At 42.4% G+C, this 27,914-nt stretch overlaps 1 protein-coding gene across 2 annotated transcripts; it reads left to right on the forward strand.

Moving 5' to 3' along the window:
- Positions 1-7,194: 7,194 nt before the first annotated feature.
- Positions 7,195-27,682, forward strand: LOC311116035 (myosin heavy chain, fast skeletal muscle-like; the record flags this gene model as incomplete). 2 transcript variants are annotated; one of them, XM_084191167.1, is made up of 39 exons in its annotated part: positions 7,195-7,410; positions 7,772-7,918; positions 8,138-8,294; positions 11,728-11,755; positions 12,019-12,127; positions 12,330-12,422; positions 12,598-12,658; positions 12,864-12,962; positions 13,926-14,029; positions 14,460-14,598; positions 14,920-15,038; positions 15,184-15,333; positions 15,428-15,598; positions 15,824-16,127; positions 16,573-16,637; positions 16,731-16,818; positions 16,923-17,040; positions 17,288-17,411; positions 17,796-17,932; positions 18,773-19,028; positions 19,280-19,522; positions 19,846-20,022; positions 20,122-20,267; positions 20,453-20,543; positions 20,904-21,293; positions 21,395-21,521; positions 21,694-21,812; positions 21,968-22,164; positions 22,315-22,498; positions 22,634-22,799; positions 23,115-23,239; positions 24,496-24,804; positions 25,014-25,217; positions 25,376-25,501; positions 25,640-25,810; positions 26,102-26,206; positions 26,295-26,390; positions 26,862-26,993; positions 27,662-27,682. In XM_084191167.1, 39 exons carry the CDS (start codon positions 7,195-7,197, stop codon positions 27,680-27,682), a joined length of 5,814 nt encoding a protein of 1,937 aa, XP_084047293.1. The 2 variants fall into 2 exon arrangements, with proteins under 2 accessions (XP_084047293.1, XP_084047294.1); XM_084191168.1 differs by having other exon boundaries at positions 7,784-7,918.
- Between the last annotated feature and the right edge of the window lie 232 nt (positions 27,683-27,914).

Consider the following 27,914-nt stretch of genomic DNA (forward strand, 5'->3'; position numbering starts at 1 on the left):
CAGTTAAAGTCGGAAGTTTACATACACTTAGGTTGGAGTCATTAAAACTTGTTTTTCAACCACTCCACAAATTTCTTGTTAAAAACTATAGTTTTGGCAAGTCAGTTAGGACATCTACTTTGTGCATGACGCAATTAATTTTTCCAGCAATTGTTTACAGACAGATCATTTCACTTATAATTCACTGTATCACAATTCCAGTGGATCATAGTTTACATACACTAAGTTGACTGCGCCTTTAAACAGCTTGGAATATACCAGAAAATGATGTCATGGCTTTATAAGCTTCTGATAGGCTAATTGACATAATTTGAGTCAATTGGAGGTGTACCTGTGGATGTATTTCAAGGCCTACCTTCAAACTCAGTGCCTCTTTACTTGACATCATGGGAAAATCAAAAGCAATCAGCCAAGACCTCAGAAAAGAAATTGTAGACCTCCACAAGTATAAACACCATGGGACCACGCAGCCGTCATACCGCTCAGGAAGGAGACGTGTTCTGTCTCCTAGAGATGAACGTACTTTGGTGCGAAAAGTGCAAATCAATCCCAGAACAACAGCAAAGGACCTTGTGAAGATGCTGGAGGAAACAGGTACATAACTATCTATATCCACTTTAAAACGAGTCCTATATCGACATAACCTGAAAGGCCGCTCAGCAAGGAAGAAGCCAATGCTCCAAAACCGCCATCAAAAAGTCAGACTACGGATTGCAACTGCACATGGGGACAAAGATCATACTTTTTGGAGAAATTTCCTCTGGTCTGATGAAACGGAAATAGAACTGTTTGGCCATAATGACCATCGTTATGTTTGGAGGAAAAAGGGGAAAGCTTGCAAGCCGAAGAACACCATCCCAACCGTGAAGCACGGGGGTGGCAGCATCATGCTGTGGGGGTGCTTTGCTGCAGGAGGGACTGGTGCACTTCACAAAAGAGATGGCATCATGAGGAAGGGAAATTATGTGGATATATTGAAGCAACATCTCAAGACATCAGTCAGGAAGTTAAAGCTTGGTTGCAAATGGGTCTTCCAAATGGACAATGACCCCAATCTTACTTCCAAAGTTGTGGAAAAATGGCTTAAGGACAACAAAGTCAAGGTATTGAGTGGCCATCACAAAGCCCTGACCTCAATCCTATAGAACATTTGTGGGCAGAACTGAAAAAGCGTGTGCGAGCAAGGAGGCCTACAAACCTGACTCAGTTACACCAGCTCTGTCAGGAGGAATGGGTCAAAATTCACCCAACCTATTGTGGGAAGCTTGTGGAAGACTACCCAATATGTTTGACCCAAGTTAAACAATTTAAAGGCAATGCTACCAAATACTAATTGAGTGTATGTAAACTTCTGACCCACTGGGAATGTGATGAAAGAAATAAAATCTGAAATAAATCATTCTCTCTACTATTATTCTGACATTTCACTTTCTTAAAATAAAGTGGTGATCCTAACTGACCTAAGACAGGGAATTTTTACTAGGATTAAATGTCAGGAATTGTGAAAAACTGAGTTTAAATGTATTTGGCTAAGGTGTATGTAAACTTCCGACTTCAATATGCCTACTTAAGAACTCTGATTCCGGTCATTATTGAGATGATTGTGATATTAAAGTTGCCTGTTATTATGACAGTTTGACATAAATCCCTCAGCAGAGGCTCCTATCATCAGGTCTTCAGTCGTCCCAGATATAACAGCTGCCATAGAGGTCAAGGCTCTTGTCCTTCTAGACCTGTCTGCTGCCTTTGATACCGTGAACCATCAGATCCTCCTCTCCACCCTCTCCGAGCTGGGCATCTCCGGCGCGGCTCACTCCTGGATTGCGTCCTACCTGACCGGTCGCTCCTACCAAGTGGCGTGGCGAGAAGCTGTCTCCGCACCACGTGCTCTCACCACTGGTGTCCCCCAGGGCTCAGTTCTAGGCCCTCTCCTTTTCTCCCTATACACCAAGTCACTTGGCTCTGTCATATCCTCACATGGCCTCTCCTATCATTGCTACGCTGACGATACACAACTAATCTTCTCCTTTCCCCCTTCTGATAACCAGGTGGCGAATCGCATCTCTGCATGTCTGGCCGACATATCAGTATGGATGACGGATCACCACCTCAAGCTGAACCCTGGCAAGACGGAGCTGCTCTTCCTCCCGGGGAAGGACTGCCCGTTCCATGATCTCGCCATCACGGTTGACAACTCCGTTGTGTCCTCCTCCCAGAGTGCGAAGAGCCTTGGCGTGACCCTGGACAACACCCTGTCGTTCTCCGCCAACATCAAGGCGGTGACCCGATCCTGCAGGTTCATGCTCTACAACATTCGGAGAGTACGACCCTGCCTTACACAGGAAGCGGCACAGGTCCTAATCCAGGCACTTGTCATCTCCCGTCTGGATTACTGCAACTCGCTGTTGGCTGGGCTCCCTGCCTGTGCCATTAAACCCCTACAACTCATCCAGAATGCCGCAGCCCGTCTGGTGTTCAACCTTCCCAAGTTCTCTCACGTCACCCCCCTCCTCCGCACACTCCACTGGCTTCCAGTTGAAGCTCGCATCCGTTACAAGACCATGGTGCTTGCCTATGGAGCAGTGAGGGGAACGGCACCTCCGTACCTTCAGGCTCTGATCAGTCCCTACACCCAGGCGAGGGCATTGCGTTCATCCACCTCTGGCCTGCTGGCTCCCCTTCCTCTGCGGAAGCATAGTTCCCGCTCAGCCCAGTCAAAGCTGTTCGCTGCTCTGGCACCCCAATGGTGGAACAAGCTCCCTCACGACGCCAGGACAGCGGAGTCACTCACCACCTTCCGGAGACATTTGAAACCCCACCTCTTTAAGGAACACCTGGGATAGGATAAAGTAATCCTTCTACCCCCCCCCCCCCCCCCCCCAAAAAAAAAGTATAATTGTAAAGTGGTTATCCCACTGGCTATAGGGTGAATGCACCAATTTGTAGTCGCTCTGGATAAGAGCGTCTGCTAAATGACGTAAATGTGCCCTTGAGCAAGGCACTTAACCCTAATTGCTCCTGTAAGTCGCTCTGGATAAGAGCGTCTGCTAAATGACTAAAATGTAAATGTAAAATGTAAGGCCATCAGGTCTTCAGTGGTCCCAGATATAACAGCTGCCATAGAGGTCAAGGCCATCAGGTCTTCAGTCGTCCCAGATATAACAGCTGCCATAGAGGTCAAGCCAATTACCACAACAGCAGTTAAACTGGACAACCTTCTACTCAACACCTTCTGGTCAACTCATTCCCAGGCAGACAGGAACACTTTCCTTTCCCCCCGTTATTTAAATCAATCTTCCAATTGTGCGAATGGATGTGAAGTGTTTCCCTTCTAAACATTGATCATTGGCCTCTGGCCATCTAGTAGATTGGGCTGTCACTTGTCCTTGACTCTTCCAAAGGCTTGGCTAGGACGAGTCCCCTGCTCCCCCAGACCCAATGTGTGGGATTCCCAGTTATATTTATGTTCTCTGTGTGACATGCCTCACCTACTGTCATTATTTACAGGTGCTAGATGTTAGAGTGGGACGGGGTTTTGCCATTAAATGCCCAGTATTTTCCCTGTGTCCGTGTACAGGTTGGCATGCTCTGGGAGGATGAGAGCTGGGACGGTGTGGCCTAATCGCAATTCCATGAACAAGTTTGTGAGTCTAAAAATAAAGCGTTCCTAAAAGAAGCAGGCCATATCCTCTGGTGCACAGCTCAAATGGCAGCAGATCTGCCAACAAAGCAACGAAGCAATGCCAAACTACCTTAGAGATTGCTGTGGAAGCTGAATGTATTTCTGACACTGAACACGGCCATATTGGGCTCGTAACTCATCTGTTGCTTTGGTATGCTTCTTGGAACTCTGGGCATCGACTGGATGGGATGAAATTGGAGTGTCAAGATCAGCTCAGCAGCTGGAGAAGTTCACTGACAGGAGGTAATACCTCTTGGAACATTTTGTACGTTTGTCCAAAGATCTGTAAAGCTTGCTAAAAAAAAACACAACAGCTCCCTATTTGATCCATGTGTTTATCCTTGTACATTTCTGAGATAAATATTACATTTAGCCCTCCATTGACTTCACACTGCATGCTGAAAAGTGAAGACCTCATAACCGATACTGTAAACCACAGAGAGATCCGGTACAAGCCAGCACATTATTTTGACCTTATTAGTCGACCACGAGGTCCCCACATTGCTGACATTGGATTGGCCCCCATAATAGATTGACGGTGAGATCTGAATAAGATCTGAAGGATCCGAGTCCAGCTTGGTTTTTTTGTGGATCCATGCCACAGCATGTGACGTGTCATATCCAGATATAGATGTGACTGGCTGTGACATTTTAATGGATTGAATCATGTTAAAAGTGCTGCAGGTGAACCAAGGCTTTTGGGCGTCTCAGGCAAGCTCCTGTCTGTGATGATTAAACTACATTGCGAGCCTGAGTTGTTGAAAGCACCATTAAAATGTCTTGGATCAAGAGTTAATGTCCGATCCTCCCAAGGACCTGCCAAAATATGTTAAATATGTACAATGACAGTTTTATAATGTCAGTTTACTCAACTGTTTAATGACAGCTTCTACCCCCAAGCCATAAGACTCCTGAACAGCTAATCATGACTACCCGGACTATTTGCATTTACTTATCTATTTTTTACTTAACACTTTTTTTCTTCTCTTAAAACTGCATTGTTGGTTAAGGGCTTGTCAGTAAGCATTTCACTGTAAGGTCTACACCTGTTGTATTCGGCGCATGTGGCAAATAACATTTGATTTGATTTGATTTGACGTCTGGCAGTTAACAGTATCTCAGAGGCCTGCAACTCCTGTTCTGGACAGCCCATCCACATGGTATGCAGGCTCATATTACATCCCAGCACCATGTCCCTCAGATACAAAAACACAGGTCAGATATCATGCCAGATCTTTACACATTAAAATAACTTGAATGTCATAAACTCTTGGTCTGCATGGTGTGAATGTTCTCTCCACCCACAAACATGCCAAGTAAATATCTTCTGTCTAATAACAGTGGCATCGGTGCCAGATTTAGTCTGTGTCGAAATGTTGGCAGATATACCAAACAATAAACCTTGGCTGAAGTGAAGATGAGAGCACAGTCCAAGAAATGAAAAGGCCTTGATGGTCCTTCCAGATGGTCAGTCCAGTCCAGCCCCCTGCTCAACTAGTGCATTAAGCAGCTCCCCGCTATGGGGCTTCTTGTACTGATGTGCTGGGTGGACACTGCTCACAAAACAAACAGGGTGTATTCAGGTGAAATGTTCTGAACATTGCTAATAGAAATGTATTGAATAGAGCTGACATGATTCTCTATTCTATCTGACAGACAGTCGTATCTATTCTTTAAAACACATTTCTGTCTGAACGTTCTGTATGGATTCACCCTATTGAACATTCATTTAGCTGCACCATATTAGACACAAAGAACAACTGTTTGAATGTAGAGGTTTTGAAACATAAAATATGTGATCGACATTGAAAGCTGTGAAATGTCTGACTTTAAAGAAGACCTTGCTCAGATACATGTATTAAAAATCATTTTAACCAACGTCTCTGCTGATGGTGGCTCCTTCACAAGTTGCTAGAGCTGTCTTTTAGAAAGATATTAAAACTGTGATGTGAAGGATTAATTAAAATGGAAATGGAAAGTAATCTGTTACTTTATTGTAATTATCCCCTATTAATTTTATAGCAGTTTTATTAAAAACCAGCTGCTAAACGGTTAACTTCAGAGTGTAGTAGAAGTTTGAGGCAGCTATATTGCTGTCAGAAATATGAGTGGATGAGATGATTGAAGCACTGTACTGATGTTATGTAAGCCTTAAGAATCCCACTGGATGGTTTTAGCCAACTGAAATGGAGACCAATAAAAGCCCCTGCAGCATCTTCAATAGATCAGACTGTAGATAAATAACTACACAGTTGATTGAACACTTTGATGAAGCTGTAATTGAAAGGCTAAATGTTTCTGTTCCAGCTTTTAAATGTTTCTTTAATATGGTTTCACCAGGGTGATAAATCACAAGCATGAGGTGACTGAGGACACAGTTCAGATGTGTTGACAAGTAAAATAGAAAAACATGGGTCAAAATACACACATTAAGTTGTTGATAAAGATTAATGTAACTCAACTAAATAAGGTCAGATTATTATGAAATGTTTTTAGTGGTAGTGGGGTAACATGGACTCCATTACAGTATTTGAGGTCAATGGTAGTAACATTGGAGTCAATCTGATAACTCAAACTTTTGATACTGTCATCATTATTAGTAATGACATCTCTTACTGATGTTAATTCAATTTAATTCAGAGACAAATATGACATTAAAAAGTCATGTAATGGGAGTGTTAGCGCTCCTGGAAGTTGGTGGTGCTAGTGAGACACAGAAATACAGAGGTCTCTCATCCGATCCATTTCCTTTACCAGAGTGGTCCATAATTAACTTTTGCTTGGTTGGCACTTTCAACCAGATATAAGCAGGCTGAGACCCCAGCATCCATTAGTCAGATCCCTTCCTTCTCTGTGGTAAGACTCTCCACCTCCTTAGATGTTTCCATTTGTATATATTTTTTTTTGTGCTCAGCATCTGAGTCAGTAGCTAACTGCACTGTTGGAATTGACTTCTGGATTGACTTATTTACATGTCCCTTGTCAGATTTTACAATATGCAATCAAGTGGCATTCATTTAAAATGTTGTTTTTGGGGGAAAAAAAGGTTTTTGCTTTAAATGTGTTTTACTTCAAACCTGTAGCTTTTATTTAGGGTCAAATGTAGTGCTCCTGCTGTTTGTAAATTGAGGGGGTGGTCTAGAATGTAACTGGGTTTTCAGGGGTTTTATTTGAATTCTTGACAGAATTTGTAGTAAAGTGAGTTGCCAATAGGAAAATGAATGTTACAAGTTGCACCTGTAGTTGAATTGGCCGTAATGATTGTGTTGAATGATGCCATTCAAACTTTTTTTGTGCGTAATCACAACACCCTAATGTTTCCCAGGGTTCTCCAAGAAGTACACATTCATCTGTAGGAGGGGAAAAAGAAGGTGAGACATAGTTTGAGTCTTCATAAGAAAAGTGACAAATGTTCTGTGAGAGATACCACTCACAGCTCTGTTGACTGGGGAAGAAGCACCACAGAGTCAATCATGTTTCTTGTCTCATCTCTTTCCTAGTGATCCGTCACCATGAGTACGGACGCGGAGATGCAAATCTACGGCAAGGCTGCCATATACCTCCGTAAGCCTGAGAAGGAGAGGATGGAGGCACAAACCGCACCGTTTGATTCAAAGAACGCCTGCTATGTGTCAGACACCAAGGAGCTGTACCTTAAGGGTCTGGTCACTGCAAGGGCTGATGGGAAGTGTACTGTAACAGTCACGCATCCTGACGGCACTAAGGAGGTAAGCCTGATTTGTGCAACTACTCCATTTCTTGAAATAAACATCAAAATTATCCAAACATGCCAACAGGCAAAATGAAATCAGTAACAAAAGATAGATTGAGAAGGATTCCTCAAGTTTTTTTTGTAAGCAGAATATAACCTTCAAACACATACATTTTATCGCTGCTAATTACAAATGTATATGGACTAGTTAAGAATCACCATGTATGTGTCAGTGGGTGATAACAAAGTAGTTGGATTAGATGGGGGTATGCAGTTAAAAATATATATTTAAAGATTGAACTCGTATTTAATGAGCAAAAAGCATTCAGTCATGTCCAGTTTGAGCTGTGTATAATCTATATTTCTGACTGTTCCAGGCAGGAAAAGAGTTCAAAGACGCAGACGTCTACCAGATGAACCCCCCTAAGTACGACAAGATTGAGGACATGGCCATGATGACCTACCTGAATGAAGCCTCTGTGTTGTATAACCTCAAAGAGCGTTATGCAGCATGGATGATCTATGTAAGATACCTGCATAAACACACACACACACACACACATGAACATGAGAAACACTCACACATACAGTACTACACATAAATGAATGGTAGAAACCAAAACATACCAATACAGTAGACCTACATTAGTATACCATAGTACACCTACATCCTCACATAAATCCAGGTAAAAGTCAATCTGATTGAGCTAATCCCCTAATTTAGTTGAATCCCTTTCATCCAGACCTACTCTGGGCTCTTCTGTGCCACGGTGAACCCCTACAAGTGGCTTCCTGTGTACGACATGGAGGTTGTCAACGCCTACAGAGGGAAGAAGAGGATGGAGGCTCCACCCCATATCTTCTCCGTCTCTGACAACGCCTTTCAGTTCATGCAGATTGGTACGAGCTCTCATGGATGGATGGATGGATGGATGGATGGATGGATGGATGGATGGATGGATGGATGGATGGATGTGCCCCAGGGTCACTAACACATCTATTCTAAATGTATTTTGGATTCATCTTTCCAAACATGTGGAGCAAGAAATCTAAATGCTGGCTTCCCTAGCTATTTAGACACCAAAGGAGTCTCCAGAGTTATTAACCGACCCTGTGAACAGGGTTTTGGTAACTAGTCATTTTAAATCTTAACAGTGACGTTAGGTCAGTCGGAAGCTTGTGGAGCAGGGCTTTGTAAACAAATAGAGCGTAACGATGTGATCAACGTGACTTCAAAGAGGTCCAGGCGACCTTTTGGTAAAGAACACAGAGATGAGTAATACAACGGTCTCCTGTGATAAAACGAAGGGCGTTATGAAAAACGGCCTCCAAGAGTTTAAGAGTAGAGGCAGCTGCACTTTGATAAATAGTATCACCATAATCAGGAACAGGTAGAAAGGTTGATAAATACTATCACCATAATCAGGAACAGGTAGAAAGGTTGATAAATACTATCACCATAATCAGGAACAGGTAGAAAGGCTGATAAATACTATCACCATAATCAGGAACAGGTAGAAAGGTTGATAAATACTATCACCATAATCAGGAACAGGTAGAAAGGCTGATAAATACTATCACCATAATCAGGAACAGGTAGAAAGGTTGATAAATACTATCACCATAATCAGGAACAGGTAGAAAGGCTGACTGCACAATCTGCTTCCTGCTGACTAGAGAGAGACAAGATCTGTTTCTGTTCAAAAACAAAAAAAAGCACACTTTAAAACGTAGTTTCTTAACAAGCTCATTCGTATGTGTTTTAAATGATGAATCATTTTCAAATAAAAAATAACAAGGTATTTGTATGCAGGGACTCGTTTAATTATAAAACCATCTGATGTGTGAAGATGTAATCCATCTGAAATAATCTTACAAGAACTTGAAAACAACATGTATTTAGTTTTGACAATATTATGCACGAGTTTTAAATCAGTAAGGGCTTCCTTTACAGCTGCAGATCAGACAGTAGCCTTGACACAGCCAGGCCAGCAGTCGGGGCAATTGTGTACATAATAGCACATTTCGCATATAGAAGAAATGTACCATTTTTAACAGATAGCATTTATATAAATGGTGAAAAGAACAGGTCCTAGTATCGACCCTTTAAGTACCTCAAGAAATTCGGACTTAACCCCATCAATTACGATGGCTTGAGTTCTGTCGCTAAGATAATCGTGAAACCATAAGCAGGCGTCAAAGCTCAGGTCAATCGAGGACAACTTGTTCAATAAAATAGCATGATCAACAGTATCAAACTCTTTGGAAAAGGTCCACAAACAAGGCGGCACAATTCAGTTTAGTGTCTAAAGCGTTGACAATATCATTAGCAGCTAATGTGGTTGCTGTGATTAGTGCTGTGCCCTGGCCTAAACCCTGATTGATTTATATTTAAAGTACTATGCTCAGATAAAAAGTGTGAAGTTGCTTGTTTTGATTTGAGAATCTTAGCATGGAAGCCTGGAGATGATACGATAATTATCAAGATAACTACTATCCCTGCCCTTATGGACTGGCAGCACATAAGCTTTTTTTACTTTTGGAATATTTCCTGTGAACAATGTTGGATTGAAGATATGGGTTACTGAGCCAGCAATGCGGGGGACAGTACATTTGAGCAGACCCTGTGGATATCTAGGTATCTATAGAAAGTAAGGCATCAAGGACTTATTTTTCTGTGATTTACTGAAATGCAAAATCTTGACTACCGTTTTCAATCTGCAAAATTCCTGAATCAGCGTTCAGCCCACTCTCAGAGATACAAGGGTTAGATGCTCTTTCAAAAAAGATAGCCAGCTGAAATAAAAAGACGATTAAATGCATCAATGATAGCATTTTTGTCCGTAACGGGGCCAGAGTCTGAATGAATTAGTTGGGTCAGAGAGGAGGAAGTGCAACCCTTTAGAGATTTGACAGTTTTCCAGAATTTAGCCGGGTTCCCATTACAATCAGAAAGAGTAATTTACAAAATAATCAGATTTAGCTTTCTTGGTCAGTCTTACACATTGAGTCCTCAGTTGTCTAAAAGATTACCAATCCGGGCCTAAGCCTGTGTTCCTGGCCTTGACCAAGGCAACAATTCTCTTATGAATGACTTCAGATGAATCAGTTTTGAAGGGGCCATGATTATCTACAATAGTATTGAAGATATTTGGAAAAAAGCTTAAAGACAAATCAGGTTCAGGGTTAGCTGAGATACAGTCAAGGTCACTAAGTTATAGATCATGTAAAAAAAGCTTGTTCACTAACGTTTTTTAAGTGCCTCTTAGTGATTACACGAGGCTTAGATGTACACATTTTCACATCTCTGACACAGACAACTGGGCAACGGTCACAAAAATCCTGTGGGAAAACCCCACCAGCAACATATTCATCTGGCGTTATTGTGAAAATAAGATCAATCAGGGTAGATTTTGCGATGGATCTTTAGGATTTGGCCGTGTAAACTCAGTTATCAGCTGAGACAGGTTTAGCTCAGAGCAAATATCTTTCAGCCCATCTGACACTGGTGACCTCCAGTCAATAAAATCACCCATCATAAATAGTTCAGATTGACCACACTTAGATACCAATTCAGATAAATTGTTAAGAGTACATGAGAGAGCCGAGGGAGGGTGATGAACTCCCATTAGTGTCAGCTGGTTATTATGAACAAGGTCCACGTTAAGAATGAGACAATCAAACTGCTTAGGGACAGAGGTAGCAAGAGATACAGAAACATTTAAATTGTCCTAATTTGATATGGAGTTGTCGTTCCTCACTGTCTTGGCATTACCGTAAGCTTCCAGCAGAGGGTTAGCTGCGTTGATCAGATCCTTAAGAGGCCACTGATGGAGACAAACACAAGTTGCTCAGAATCTGGTAAAGTGGTCAAGTCAGTTTTCTCGATTGCTTGAACACTTTTCTTGAAACAGGATTCACAGGTGGAAAAAAATTCTACACAGCCAAGAAAACTGAAGTGTTAAAAAGCCACAACCTTCCTGCATTTTGCTGGGGTCTACTTCCTTCTTGGATCTCAAAGTCCATAAGTGGTTATGGATGGATTAATGGATGGATTGATGGATGGATTGATGGATGGATGGATTGATGGATGGATTGATGGATAGATTGATGGATGGATTGATGGATGCATGGATGGATGGAAGTTAAAATATGCTTTAGAGAGTTATCTACTGTTTTCTAGTATAGGTTGGAACAGTTTGCTGGTAATATCTGATTTCAGTAACCTTGAATGAAAAATGTTCCTAAATGAAATTCATGATGATGCTATGAATTCAATAATGTACCCAGAATGTTGCTCGAGTATGATAAGCAATATGTTTTTTGGTTACAGACCAGGAGAACCAGTCCGTCCTGATTACGTGAGTTGTGTACTAAAAATCTCACTTGAGAAAGTGTTTCTGCTGCAATATGTTGGGTCACTTGGGTGTGATGAAAATATATGACATAATGAATGGATTAGGCTATGCATAATAATAAGTTGATGAGTGGGAATATTTGTTAATGATTTACTTATGTAAGAAACCAGGTCAACAGTGTATTTTTCAATGCTATTTCTTAGTGAAAACCAATCTGACATTCAAACATGTGACTAAAACCCCTCTATCTCTGTCATATTAACCAGTGGAGAATCCGGTGCAGGAAAGACTGTCAACACCAAGCGTGTCATCCAGTACTTCGCCACCATTGCAGTTTCTGGTGCCAAGAAGGAAGCAGAGCCAGGCAAAATGCAGGTAGGTTTTACCTTTCTAACACATTTCAGTTTGGTGGGCTGTGTTCAAGCGATTGAGAAAAACTAACTTTACCAGTTTATGAGCAACCGTGTAGATTCCCACGGGGGACTAGTATGAAAATGTATGCACTCACTACTGTAAGTCACTCTGGATAAGAGTGTCTGCTAAATGACTAAAATGTAAATGTGTTTGTCTCAATCAGGGGTCTCTTGAGGATCAGATCATTGCAGCTAACCCTCTACTGGAGGCTTACGGTAATGCCAAGACAGTGAGGAACGACAACTCGTCTCGCTTTGTAAGTATGAAGGGCATACTGTGAAAGTTACCTTAGATTGGAAACATTTATTTCAGTAGTTCCCTTTTGTTATATCAATAGATGTCCAACATTCTGTAACAATTAAAGGGTCTATCAAGGTAAAATGATAGATTTATTTAGTTGACCTATTTCTAACCCCCATGCTCTACTATAGGGTAAATTCATCAGGATTCACTTCCAAGGTAGCAAACTGGCTAAAGCTGACATTGAGACCTGTGAGTTGATTTTGATTTTTTCTCAATGCTTTACTAAATTCACACATATTTTTTTGGGGAGATCATAATTATCTAATTATCTAATTTTCTTTCTCTCTCTCTCTCTCTCTCTCTCTCTCTCTCTCTCTCTCTCTCTCTCTCTCTCTCTCTCTCTCTCTCTCTCTCTCTCTCTCTTTGTGTCAATCTCTCTCTCTTTCTCTCTCAGACCTGCTAGAGAAGTCCAGAGTGTCCTTCCAGCTTCCCGATGAGAGAGGCTACCACATCTTCTTCCAGATGATGACCAATCATAAACCTGAGATCGTTGGTATGGCAAAGAGTTTCAGAGGACATGTTTCCCACCCCCATCTGTGAAACTTTTAAAAAATGTCCACAGTCCAGACTATTTATACTATTACAATGAGTACATCCAATGTAACAAGGCATCTAGATATGGATTAGGTCTTTAAGAAAGTAATGCACTGTGATTAGGTTTGCAAATGGAGGGTATTTTACTGGAAACTTTTCCAAGTTTACCAGTAAACTACCAGCATTTTGGTATCTTTCAAGGATTTTATGTAAAACATCCAGTGGCCCTTTTGGGTGTTTCAGATTATCCCAGGGGTCTGTAATTATCTCTGGCCCTCTGTGTGGCCTTATCACAAGTAAAATATGAAACAATTATTAATATAATATGATTTTAAAATAGAAAATAGAATGACAAATCAGTAAAACATTAAACCTAAATATAAACCATGAACTATTCAATTTATTTTGACAATATCTGATTTATTTTACTATGTCAATATGTATTGGTTGTCAATATTTTGGCATCAAACTGGTGGCAGTTGGAATAGTTGGAAGAGACGTATATATTAAGAAATTTTTAACAAGTTATTAAAGTATAAATTACCAAAGTTACGATAGATTGCGATGGGTTTTCTGCTAATTACCAAAATTACTGAAGATTCCAGTAACTTTGATAATTAGTTTTGAAACCCTAATGGTGACGTACTTGAGTCCATCTATTGAGTAAAGGAGGGAGAGATATTGTAAAGGTAGGACAGGACAATTTTAGTCATTTAGCAGACGCTCTTTTCCAGAGCGACTTACAGTTAGTGAGTGCATACATTTTCATACTGGCCCCCCTGGCCCCCCGTGGGAATCGAACCCACAACCCTGGCGTTGCAAGCGCCATGCTCTACCAACTGAGCTACAGGGCACTATGAACATTAATAGTGTGCACAATTCTAAGAGATTTAATTGACAAAACATTCTCCATTGTCCATAGAAATGGCGCTCATCACCACCAACCCCTACGACTTCCCCATGTGCAGCCAGGGTCAGATCACTGTGGCCAGCATCAACGACAAGGAAGAGCTGGATGCCACAGACGTGAGTCAAACAAACGGCTAACCAAACTCTAGATATGGAATGGGTAGAACCACCATACACAATTAATGCACTGTTCAATTCCAACTTGGTAGCAGCTGGGAATTTTCATGTATTTTTTTGTCAGATTCTAAATGCCTTGTTTTAGTTAGGCATGTGCCTCAAGGCATTCTTCATGACTTTACACTTCACCTTGAGGCACACACATGTAAGACATCCACAAGAGAGGGCCACTAAGTGCCCTGTGAAACTGTGTAAAACTCCTTTTGTGCTGTCATCTACTAGTGTTGGCCAAGCGTAATCATGTGGCTCTGAGAAGCCAGTCAAATATATCCATCCCATTTGTACTGGTGAGAGCACAGAACTGTAGTGTACTGTAAGTGAGCAAACTACCGTTCAGTTCATCACTGTTGTACTTCCTGTCAAATACCAGGATGCCATTACAATCCTGGGCTTCAATAATGATGAGAAAAATAGCATCTACAAGCTGACAGGAGCTGTATTGCACCATGGCAACTTGAAATTCAAGCAGAAGCAGCGTGAGGAGCAGGCCGAGCCAGACGGCACAGAGGGTGAGTCCCACTCATAGATATACAATATGTAAAGCATTAGTCCCATTCCCAGTCCCACTCATAGACATACAATATGTAAAGCATTAGTCCCATTTCCAGTCCCACTCATAGATATGCAATATGTTAGACAGACAGCGCCTCATCAAAGTCCGGCAGGAGATCATTTATGGAGACCAAATTCCAACCTCCAGAAATGATTTGAAATTATCAATGTGGGTTCAACGAACCCACAGAAAACACTGCCAAATCCTTTTGTCAGTGTGACATCAGAATCAAGTGATCTTGTGTTCCTGAGTCTGTTGTTGTTGGTTCTCTCTCCAGTGGCTGATAAAATCGGCTACCTGCTGGGCCTGAACTCAGCTGAGATGTTGAAGGCTCTCTGCTACCCCAGAGTGAAGGTCGGCAACGAGTATGTGACCAAGGGACAGACTGTGCCTCAGGTAAGGAGGCCAAACACAGCATCTACCATTTTCTAAGCACCAGAAATATTTAGGTGATTAGTGCATTGCTTGTTTTGAATAGTGATGTATTATCACCTTCTATGGTCAATGTCTCATGTATTCATTTGAGATATTATCATTGCAGGTTAATAACTCAGTCAGTGCTCTGGCCAAGTCCATCTATGAGAGGATGTTCTTGTGGATGGTCATCCGTATCAACGAGATGTTGGACACCAAGAATCCAAGGCAGTTCTATATCGGTGTGCTTGACATTGCTGGGTTTGAGATCTTTGATGTGAGTATGAGACCAGAACAAGACAATTAGTTGTGTTTGAGATTGATTACAGCCCTGTATGATGAAATGATCCCTTTTGAAATTCCATCAACAGTACAACAGCATGGAGCAGCTGTGCATCAACTTCACCAATGAGAAACTGCAACAGTTTTTCAACCACACCATGTTCGTCCTTGAACAAGAGGAGTACAAGAAGGAGGGAATCGTCTGGGCCTTCATTGACTTCGGCATGGACTTGGCTGCCTGCATTGAGCTTATTGAGAAGGTAAACTGTCTGTCAGGATTGTAATGGACCACAACAGCAAAAGCTCATAGAGAGCGCTGTGTGAGATATTACAACAGTGGTACAAGGTATCTGACTGTTGAGAACTCTGTATCCTATTATGTGCCCCTAAATGAAGATACTCTGATAATAGCATGCTTGATAAAGGAATATATGTGATCCTAAATGTAAATATCACTAATTTGATATACATCTCTTTTCGTAAAGCCATTGGGCATCTTCTCCATCCTTGAAGAGGAGTGCATGTTCCCCAAGGCTTCAGACACTTCCTTCAAGAACAAGCTGTATGACCAGCATCTTGGGAAAAACAAGGCGTTTGAGAAGCCCAAGCCTGCTAAAGGCAAGGCAGAGGCCCACTTCTCCCTGGTACACTACGCCGGCACGGTGGACTACAACATCACTGGCTGGCTGGACAAGAACAAGGACCCCCTGAACGACTCAGTTCTTCAGCTGTACGGGAAGTCCTCAGTCAAACTTATGGCTACCCTGTATGTCGCTGCCCCACCTGAGGGTAAGACTGGCATCATATTAAAACTCCTTTAAAGGGTTAATCTGCAGTTGCTACATTTACATTTCTTGAATTTGTTCTGGATTTGGGGACTGTGAAAAGACCCCTGGTGGCATGTCTGGTGGAGTAAGTGTGTGTGTCAGAGCTGTGTGTAAGTTGACTATGCAAACAATTTGGGATTTTCAACATATTAATGTTTCTTATAAAAAGAAGAAGTTATGCAGTCAGTCTCTCCTCAACCCTTAGCCAAGAGGGACTGGCATGCATAGTATTTATATGAGCCCTCTGATTACAATGAAGAGCAAGACGTGCCGCTCTGTTAATGTACTCATACAATAGGTGTTATTTTACACAATCTCATTGGCAGCATTTGCATTAAGATAAGTGTGAAGTTAACCTGATATTCTCTAATTTAGAATCATATATCACTTTTTCCCCATTTTAACAGATACAACCAAGAAAGGAGGCAAGAAGAAGGGTGGTTCCATGCAGACTGTGTCCTCCCAGTTCAGGGTGAGCTTTTAAAATGTGTATATTCAGGCTTTAAAAAGGTGCATTGATTATCAGAAATGATCTCTGAAAAAATGGTTTGTAACCCTCTTACAGGAGAACTTGGGCAAGCTGATGACCAACTTGAGGAGCACTCATCCTCACTTTGTGCGCTGCCTGATCCCCAACGAGACAAAGACTCCAGGTACAAGAAATATTGAGTTAAATATGACATCTTATCAGTACAATATCAGTGACCTTAACGAACCAATCTTTAACCTGTTAATGAGACTTGGTTTGTGTTTCCAGGTCTGATGGAGAACTTCCTGGTTATCCACCAGCTCAGGTGTAATGGTGTTCTAGAAGGTATCAGGATCTGCAGAAAGGGCTTCCCCAGCAGAATCATCTATGCTGACTTCAAGCAGAGGTACACGCACACAAACACAAATCAATTCCTGCATGCACGCACACACACACACAGAATCACACACACACACACAATCACACACGCACACAATCACACACACACACACACACACACACACAAACAGACAGACACACATAAATATTTCCCAACATCAGAATAGCCTTATCGTTAACGTAATATAACCAACCTATTATAACTTGACATTTGTTAAATTTCTACCACATGTTAAACATGTCTCCTCATTCAGGTACAAAGTACTGAATGCCAGTGTCATCCCCGAGGGCCAGTTCATGGACAACAAGAAGGCTTCTGAGAAGCTGCTTGGGTCCATTGATGTGAATCATGAGGATTACAAGTTTGGACACACCAAGGTCAGTCAAATACCCCCAGCAAAAGCTAACAATAAAACACAACCTCAATGATAATATAAATTCTAACCATTCAATGTCTCTCCAGTTGATCTATCCATCTTTTCGTTATTTCTTAAGAATTTGAAAAAATCTCAATTAATTATCATGTGCATTGTGTCAGAGTGGTGTGGCTGCTGTTATCTGTATCAGTGTACATTATTCATCTACAACTGTAAAATAACTTACAACTTATAAACAACCTAACCCATGGTTTGTTTGTAAGCACTGCAATGTTTATGTTGGTGAAATCAATCTAGTGGCGTTGTTCCTCTCTTTTGATTCAACCCTTTCTATCTGTCACCATCTGACAGAGGTTCCATAATTGACCATGTTTACCTGTGTCAGGTGTTCTTCAAAGCCGGTCTGCTGGGTGTCCTTGAGGAGATGAGAGATGAGAAGCTGGCCTCTCTGGTCGGCATGGTCCAGGCTCTCAGCCGTGGATTCCTCATGAGGAGAGAGTTCACCAAGATGATGGAGAGGAGGTGAGGAATAGTAGACATCTTGGCAAAGAATTCTGTCAACCACCTGTATGTAAAGCATTATGATTACATACTGTATATGCTGTGAGTTGTTCACCATGAGAAAGTATGTTATAGCAGCAGTTTGGGATTTAACAAGCTGTTCAATTGTTATTTAAATAAGTGATATTTACCCATTCATTCTAGAAGAATATGAAATGCCTCATGATCTTAGCATTACCTGTCAGTCATTTTACCTAGAGAGCTGTCTATACATTTAAGAGGGATTACAGTTCCCTAGCCCCATTCCTCAGCTGTTTGCAAAAAGTGGTGGTGTCCCCATTTTGTTCTTCGAATCTCAGAATGTAGCTTTAAAGACGTCATCCAGTGATTTTTTAAACTTTTCCTGTTCAACAGAACTGGGAATGCCCTACTCTTTGAAGTTTGCATTTGTGTCTAAAACACAATATTTTCCTTAAAACATATATTTTTACCCTTTAGTGTGTGTACTTTACTGTATTTATACTTGGGATATCGCTTTTCCACAGGAAAAGTTCAAATAACACTGGAGGAGTTCTTTAAGCATGCCACTCACCATGCCACTCACCATGCCACTCACCATGCCACTCACCATGTCACTCACCATGCCACTCACCATGCCACTCACCATGCCACTCACCATGCCACTCACCATGCCACTCACCATGCCACTCACCATGCCACTCACCATGCCACTCACCATGCCACTCACCATGTCACTCACCATGCCACTCACCATGCCACTCACCATGCCACTCACCATGCCACTCACCATGCCACTCACCATGCCACTCACCATGCCACTCCATCCTTTCTGTCGACCAGAGATTCAGTCTTCACCATCCAGTACAACATCCGCTCATTCATGAATGTGAAAACCTGGCCATGGATGAAGGTGTACTTCAAGATCAAGCCCCTGCTGAAGACCGCAGAGACTGAGAAGGAGCTGGCCAACATGAAGGAGAACTATGAGAAGATGCAGACGGACCTGGCCAAGGCTCTGGCCAAGAAGAAGGAGTTGGAGGAGAAGATGGTGGCCATGGTGCAGGAGAAGAATGACCTGGCGCTTCAAGTCGCATCTGTGAGTGAGCGACGACACTCATAAGAGCACATTTACACACACATGAACACAGACACGAACACAATCACACACACATCTGCACATATGAACACACGCACACTGTGGTTATCTCAATTTTTTTTATTGCCCATGGTATATATTTATATTTCATGCATTTAAATGCATTTGCTCTGACCTATTTGACCAAATTAAGTATATATTTTGATACACAAAGTGAGGCCACTGATTTTTTTCTCCTGCTCTGAAACCAGGATTCAGAGAATCTGAACGATGCTGAGGAAAGGTGCGAGGGGCTCATCAAGAGCAAGATCCAGCTGGAGGCCAAACTCAAAGAGACGACCGAGAGGCTGGAGGATGAGGAGGAGATGAATGCTGAGTTGACTGCCAAGAAGAGGAAGCTGGAGGATGAGTGCTCTGAGCTGAAGAAGGACATTGATGACCTGGAGCTCACCCTGGCCAAAGTGGAGAAGGAGAAGCACGCCACTGAAAACAAGGTTTCGTAGACAGTCTAACCAAACAATAATCCAAACAATAATCAACTCAAAACAGAAAAGGAATTCAAGTTTTTTTGTGGGTGCTGTAAAAACTACGACACAAAATATTGTAATTTCATTTGTAGGGTAATCCACACATTCATTACATGTTCTGTTCCCCCCTCCTTTATGACTTCCCCTCAATACACTGGCATGGAGTACAATGCCATCTAGTGATGAATCTATAGTACAGCACTTGTTGACACATTTCTAAGATCAATTAAACTAATTATCCTATTTATGGTGAAGTACCCAAAGACTCATTTTGTTGTTGCCGTTATCAGGTTAAAAACCTGACAGAGGAGATGGCGTCTGTGGATGAGAGTGTTGCCAAGCTGACCAAGGAGAAGAAAGCCCTCCAAGAGGCCCACCAGCAGACACTGGACGACCTGCAGGCAGAGGAAGACAAAGTCAACACTCTGACCAAGGCCAAGACCAAGCTGGAACAGCAAGTGGACGACGTGAGTGGAGTTTGACATTTTGGCCATGATAGTATGTAAGATGATATTATCTTCAATTGTTTAGATTTGACCAATATATGTGTATTTTTTATTTTGTAGCTTGAGGGTTCTCTGGAGCAAGAGAAGAAGCTCCGTATGGACCTTGAGAGAGCCAAGAGAAAGCTGGAGGGAGATCTGAAACTGGCCCAGGAGTCCATAATGGACCTGGAGAATGACAAGCAGCAGTCTGATGAGAAAATCAAGAAGTAAACACAAATCAATTACCACAGTATTACCTGCCATCTTGATCAAAATAATGGTTGTTATTGGCTCATTCTTGTAATTATGAATTTGTATGTGATTCTTAAAAGCAAAGTGAATGGTAATATAGGCTCCCTTTACACTATCTAACCAAATCGAACTTTGCAATCAATGTGTTTGTGTTTGTTAGGAAGGAGTTTGAGACCACCCAGCTCCTCAGCAAGATTGAGGATGAGCAGTCTCTGGGAGCTCAGCTGCAGAAGAAGATCAAGGAACTCCAGGTACAGTACAGGATCTAACCTCCAGTACAGGAAAGCACACACCTGAATCATTTCCTGAAAAAAACGGACACATTTCTTCTGGTAGCACACATTCTATCTGGTTGCTTCTGACGGCTCAGTAAGATGGAAGATGGTGCTTCATGATGGTGCTTCTTTCTATGGAAAGATGGTGCTTCTTACCGGTGTTAGTTCCGCCCTTGGGACACTGTCTAATGAATATAGTAAATATGTTAGTGTAACTGGCTATGTATTAACACATTTATGCTAAATATACTGTACATACTATTATTATGTAGTGAGGTTCAATTGTTTCAACTGTATTGTAGTGTTCATCCCCCCTGCTCCTGCCCCCTGTTCTAGGCCCGTATTGAGGAGCTGGAGGAGGAAATTGAGGCTGAGCGTGCTGCCAGGGCTAAGGTTGAAAAGCAGAGGGCCGATCTCTCCAGGGAACTTGAGGAGATCAGCGAGAGGCTGGAGGAGGCCGGAGGCGCCACTGCTGCTCAGATTGAGATGAACAAGAAGCGCGAGGCTGAGTTCCAGAAGCTGCGTCGTGATCTTGAAGAGTCCACCCTGCAGCACGAGGCCACAGCCGCCGCTCTGCGCAAGAAGCAGGCCGACAGTGTGGCTGAGCTCGGGGAGCAGATCGACAACCTGCAGCGCGTCAAGCAGAAGCTGGAGAAGGAGAAGAGTGAGTACAAGATGGAGATTGATGACCTCTCCAGCAACATGGAGGCTGTCGCCAAGGCTAAGGTGAGTAGTGATGTTTTGGTCAAGCAGTGTTGAGGAGGGTCAGCTACATTACCATTCAAGTAAACTGAAGTTGACAGGAGTCCCATATGTTTCACTAACAGGGCAATCTGGAGAAGATGTGCCGTACTCTTGAGGACCAGCTGAGCGAGATCAAGACTAAGAATGATGAGAATGCTCGCCAGGTCAACGACATCAGCGGACAGAGGGCCAGACTCCTGACAGAAAATGGTACCATCAACAATGAACAACAAATCAATGTAGCACACTTCAGTAGTAAACAATAACATGTGTTTGGGCTGTAAATCCAGTCCACATAGTTTCTTCCCTACGATACCTCAAATACATTTTCAATCTTAGAGAACAGAGACCCCATTAACAAGAGGTCACTCTTTCCCTGCAGGTGAGTTTGGCCGCCAGCTGGAGGAGAAGGAAGCCCTGGTGTCTCAGCTGACCAGAGGCAAACAGGCCTTCACCCAGCAGGTGGAGGAGCTGAAGAGGGCGATTGAGGAGGAGGTCAAGGTAAAGGACCCAAAATGGAAACCACCCACCACAATTTAGATCTCTATGTACATATAGACGGTGACTACGCCACCCTCAGAGACTTCTACTGCCATTTGTTTTACTCTCTATCTAATCTCTCTTTGTCTTTGTCTTTGTCTTTCTTTCTTTCTCAGGCTAAAAATGCACTGGCCCACGGTGTCCAGTCTGCCCGCCATGACTGTGACCTCCTGAGAGAGCAGTTTGAGGAGGAGCAGGAGGCCAAGGCAGAGCTGCAGCGCGGCATGTCTAAGGCCAACAGTGAGGTGGCTCAGTGGAGGACTAAGTATGAAACTGATGCCATCCAGCGCACAGAGGAGCTGGAGGAGGCCAAGTGAGTTGCACGCAGTAGCAAAAACTCAAATAAATGGTGTGGATGGTGAGGGTGATAGGAGGCTCTGAGAAAATGTTATGTCAATATGTAGTGCAACATTTGTCTCACAACAAATTGCTCACCATAACACCACCTTCTGTTGTCCAACAGGAAGAAACTGGCCCAGCGTCTGCAGGAGGCTGAGGAGACCATTGAGGCGACCAACTCAAAGTGCGCCTCCCTGGAGAAGACCAAGCAGAGACTGCAGGGAGAGGTGGAGGACCTCATGATTGACGTTGAGAGAGCCAACGCAATGGCCGCCAACCTCGACAAGAAGCAGAGGAACTTTGACAAGGTGAACATTTATAAACCTCACTCTAGGTGATATTTTCTGTCTGCTATTTGATCAGTTGTAGTATAATTGTAGCATATTTCTGATTCAGAACTCTCCATCAATGAGTTCTAATGAAAATCCCATGTATTTCCCTAGGTTCTGGCAGAGTGGAAGCAGAAGTATGAGGAGGGTCAGGCTGAGCTGGAAGGAGCTCAGAAGGAGGCTCGCTCTATGAGCACTGAACTCTTCAAGATGAAGAACTCCTACGAGGAGGCTCTGGATCATCTGGAGACTCTGAAGAGAGAGAACAAGAACCTGCAACGTGAGCATTTGACAGCAGTTATATTTGACTGATGTTTGACTAGTGTTTGAAAATGGAATTAACTGTAATCATCAACATTATATCAAAATTACTATTAAACCATCTCATGTAAAGTATAAAATATACTTTTTGGGAACATGTCATTGGTATTCCTTTGAACCACCCAAGGATGTGGGGGGCAATTAGATTAGCAAGACAGTATGAAGTGCTGTTAATGAATTAACTGTTATTATGATTCAATATAAACTTCAGTGCACTGGTGATATCCGCTGAAAATCTCCCAAGTCTAAACAGCTCCTATGTTTGTGTGTGCAGAGGAGATCTCTGACCTGACTGAGCAGATCGGAGAGACTGGCAAGAGCATCCATGAGCTGGAGAAGGCCAAGAAGACCGTGGAGACAGAGAAGTCTGAGATCCAGACCGCTCTGGAGGAGGCTGAGGTACAAACTACAGCTGTTTGATAGGAAAAGCAGTGTTACACAAGCCAATGCCAGCTACAGTCTAACGCTCCCCTTTATTGGTGTTTATTGTAGTCATTTATACAGTATGTAATTCCTTGTGTTATACACATCCAAATGTATTGAGCACAAGCGACCTTTCGCTAAGCCCCGCTCTAACATTGTGGGCAACCAATCGCAGTTCTCCAATGGATAGCAAATGTTTCAAAGACATTGCCAGTGATGGCAGTAGGAAAAACAGACAGTTGTCTTTTTTTTTTTTTTTGGTTTAATTGGCTATATAATTGTACAGCTCACCAGGGTTACTTGCTACTTGTTTCCTGAAATGCAGAGCCTGTTCATGGAGTATATTTCGAATCCGATATTATACTTTTGTTACATTGTTTGCTAGCTCAGCTGGTTAGCTAGCTCTGTCTCATAGACCACCAAACGTTGCTAGCTAGCCATGTAAGTTGTTTCCTCTAAATATATACTCATGTACATTGGCTAGCTAAGTTAGTCATGTTATGAATACAACTCCCATCTGCTTTCAACATCAGGATACGATTTGAGCCCACTAGTTAGCTCCAAAAGTTGGCTAGCTAAGTTAGTCATGTTATGAATACAACTCCCATCTGCTTTCAACATCAGGATACGATTTGAGCCCACTAGTTAGCTCCAAAAGTTGGCTAGCTAAATTAGTCATGTTATGAATACAACTCCCATCTGCTTTCAACATCAGGATACGATTTAAGCCCACTAGTTAGCTCCAAAAGTTGGCTAGCTAAGTTAGTCATGTTATGAATACAACTCCCATCTGCTTTCAAACATCAGGATACGATTGAGCCCACTAGTTAGCTCCAAAAGTTGGCTAGCTAAGTAAGTCATGTTATGAATACAACTCCCATCTGCTTTCAACATCAGGATACGATTTGAGCCCACTAGTTAGCTCCAAAAGTAGTTATACCTTTGACTGCATGCTAAGTGAATTCAGAGCCATTCAGTGGCTAGCCACACTACAAAAATACATTTACCAGGATCCCCATGAAGCAGCTCTAATGACAGTACCACAACATACCTGAGGAGAAGTGGTTCATTTAATTGTGTATTAAAAACACAGTTTGAGATCATTGTTTTCTCCACTAGTTAGAATGGGGAATTGGACTTCCCAGGAAAATGTTGTCCGTGGTTGCAACAGTAACCAAGGGGGACGGGGCTTAGTGAAGGGTCAATTCACCTGACTGCTTCTCTTTGTCCAGGGCACACTGGAGCACGAGGAATCCAAGATTCTGCGTGTGCAGCTGGAGCTGAACCAGATCAAGGGTGAGGTGGACAGGAAGATCGCTGAGAAGGACGAGGAGATGGAGCAGATCAAGAGGAACAGCCAGAGGGTGGTTGACTCCATGCAGAGCACCCTGGACTCTGAGGTCAGGAGCAGGAATGACGCCCTGAGGGTGAAGAAGAAGATGGAGGGAGACCTGAACGAGATGGAGATCCAGCTGAGCCACGCCAACAGGCAGGCCGCTGAGGCCCAGAAACAGCTGAGGAACGTCCAGGGACAGCTCAAGGTAAAGGGACTGGGACATCAGGCTCAAAAACCTGATCATGGGGAGGGATTTGTTTGTGAATCAGTAGAAAAGAATAGAACAGAGGAATGGAATAGTGGACTAATATACTGTAGATATTGTGGAAATGTTTACCAATGAACATGCCTATCACCAATCCTATCACCCCTACTTCCACAAGTCTAATGATACTATGTAATTGTGATCCCCAGGATGCCCAATTGCACCTTGATGACGCTGTCCGCCTCTCAGAGGATATGAAGGAGCAGGCAGCCATGGTGGAGCGCAGAAACGGTCTGATGGTGTCTGAAATTGAGGAGCTGAGAGTTGCTCTGGAGCAGACAGAGAGAGGCCGCAAAGTGGCTGAGACTGAGCTGGTTGACGCCAGCGAGCGCGTCGGACTGCTGCACTCCCAGGTACGGGTCAAAAGACATTTCTAATTAAACTCAACCAAGCATACCGTTTACACACACATAGAATTTAACAGTGCTTGCTTTTAGATTTTCATAATTTCTGCCTTGTGACTTGTAAGTTCTCTTGAGAGTCAAATAAATGGCCTTGTTTCCTCCTTCAGAACACCAGCCTTCTGAACACCAAGAAGAAGCTGGAGACTGACCTGGTTCAGGTGCAGGGAGAGGTGGACGACATCGTCCAGGAAGCCAGGAACGCAGAGGAGAAGGCCAAGAAGGCCATCACTGACGTGAGTCCTTGAATTACATCAACTAGATTTGTCCCCAAGGGCCAATGGTAGCTGGGCTGGTTAACCTCACCAAAGATCTCAAGGGGGCTTTATGAGTGGTGCCTGTTGGTGCGTAAATTAAACTAAGTACCATTCCAGGCGGCCATGATGGCTGAGGAGCTGAAGAAGGAGCAGGACACCAGCTCTCACCTGGAGAGGATGAAGAAGAACCTGGAGGTCACAGTCAAGGACCTGCAGCACCGCCTGGATGAGGCTGAGAATCTGGCCATGAAGGGAGGCAAGAAGCAGCTCCAGAAACTGGAGTCCAGGGTGAGTTAACAGCAGGGTGGATTGAAAGACAGACTGCTGGAAATGCATGTGATCATATAAAAATACACAGGAGACTGGTTTAATGACTTTTTCTCTCAATAACCCACCTACATAAGGAAAAGTAGTTGTTTTCATTATAGACCCTCTAATTAAAATTGTAAAAGTATATAGGAAGAGACAACAATTGTGCCTCCTTGACTAGCAGAAGAATATACTTCTGTTTTTACAAAGATTTGTTACGTCTGATTTCACCACCTCACATAAATGCCTACCTTTATTTCTTCCACAAAGGTGCGCGAGCTCGAGACTGAGGTGGAGGCCGAGCAGAGAAGAGGTGTAGACGCAGTCAAGGGAGTCCGCAAGTATGAGCGCAGAGTCAAGGAGCTCACTTACCAGGTAAGAACATGTGCCTTCTTCACACACTAAAGCACACTGGTTTGTGTATTAAACTATGGGGTATTGATTCTTTGATCTTCTCCCACAGACTGAGGAGGATAAGAAGAACGTTGGCAGACTTCAGGACCTGGTAGATAAGCTGCAGTTGAAAGTGAAGGCCTACAAGAGGCAGGCTGAGGAAGCGGTGAGTCACAGACTTAGTCAAATACTCTGAAAGCTTACGTTCCCTAGTAGACATTACAAAACGTCATGTCCAGACAGTTTAGTTGAAGTGTTGCTACTGCACATCAGTCAACAATGACTCAGTTGATAGTGCAAGTAATTGCTGAAGAAATGTATGCACAGTGACTCCTCTGCCTATGTGTTACCAATTTAAAAGAGAGGGGGTTGAATATTATTTAGCTTTGTGCTGGGGGCTGGTCTAGTGGTAGTGCTGCCGCCCCTATATCACATATGTCCCTGGAGGCAGCAGTTTGATCCCCTGTTCCACCACTGACTTTCTCTGCTATATCATCTATCTCCCTATATACATTGCTATCCTAAATATGTCAATAACATTTTTCGTAATATCTTTTAAAAAATTACATGAATTTGCTATCTGAAGCTTCAAACTTTGAATACTGATGTTATGCTCTCCTCTGTTTATCTCACCCAGGAGGAAGCAGCCAATAGCCATATGTCTAAGTTCAGGAAGGTTCAGCATGAGCTGGAGGAGGCTGAGGAGCGTGCTGACATCGCTGAGACTCAGGTCAACAAGCTCAGAGCCAAGACCCGCGACACTGGAAAGGTACAGAACTGCTGCTAAACGTACACTTGACTCAAATATGACCACATCAACACCACCTATGATTCATTCTTCACAGTAGTCAATACTGACATTTTACACTCACTCTAAGGTATTTAAGATCTCTGAAAAACACATTTCAGGACAGGGTTAATATAAAATCTAAATAAAAGATTAATCCAAATTTAGTTGGTTCAAAATCAAAATCAAAGCTGAGCGCTGAGTCTTAAATGCTTTATCCATTATATTATTTCCAGGTGTTCATATATTTATCATGTTCATTAATAATACTGATCCATTATATTCTATCCAAGTCTATCCATATATTTATCATGTTCATTATTAATACTGATCCATTATATTCTATCCAAGTCTATCCATATATTTATCATGTTCATTATTAATACTGATCCATTATATTCTATCCAAGTCTATCCATATATTTATCATGTTCATTATTAATACTGATCCATTATATTCTATCCAAGTCTATCCATATATTTATCATGTTCATTATTAATACTGATCCATTATATTCTATCCAAGTCTGTCCATATATTTATCATGTTCATTATTAATACTGATCCATTATATTCTATCCAAGTCTATCCATATATTTATCATGTTCATTATTAATACTGATCCATTATATTCTGTATTTCTTCTTACAGGGAAAAGAAGCTGCTGAATAAACAAGACCAAAGTCTGATCAATTTCCTTTGATGCATAAAATATGATTTTCATGGTGAAATGTTGAGCATTGATTAAAAAATGTTGACCTACATAAACTTTCTTTGTGACTGTGTTATGTGAATTATTTAACAAACTATTTTAGTGTCTCTGTGCGTCTCCCAAAAGGTTGTAAGTCTTTTGGAATTTAAGTAACGGCCAGAGTCCCGGTCTGCATAGTCAGAGATATTTATT

The sequence above is a fragment of the Coregonus lavaretus genome (genome assembly GCF_964263955.1).
Source record: "Coregonus lavaretus genome assembly, contig: HAP1_SCAFFOLD_386, whole genome shotgun sequence".
Classification (NCBI taxonomy): Eukaryota; Metazoa; Chordata; class Actinopteri; order Salmoniformes; family Salmonidae; genus Coregonus; species Coregonus lavaretus.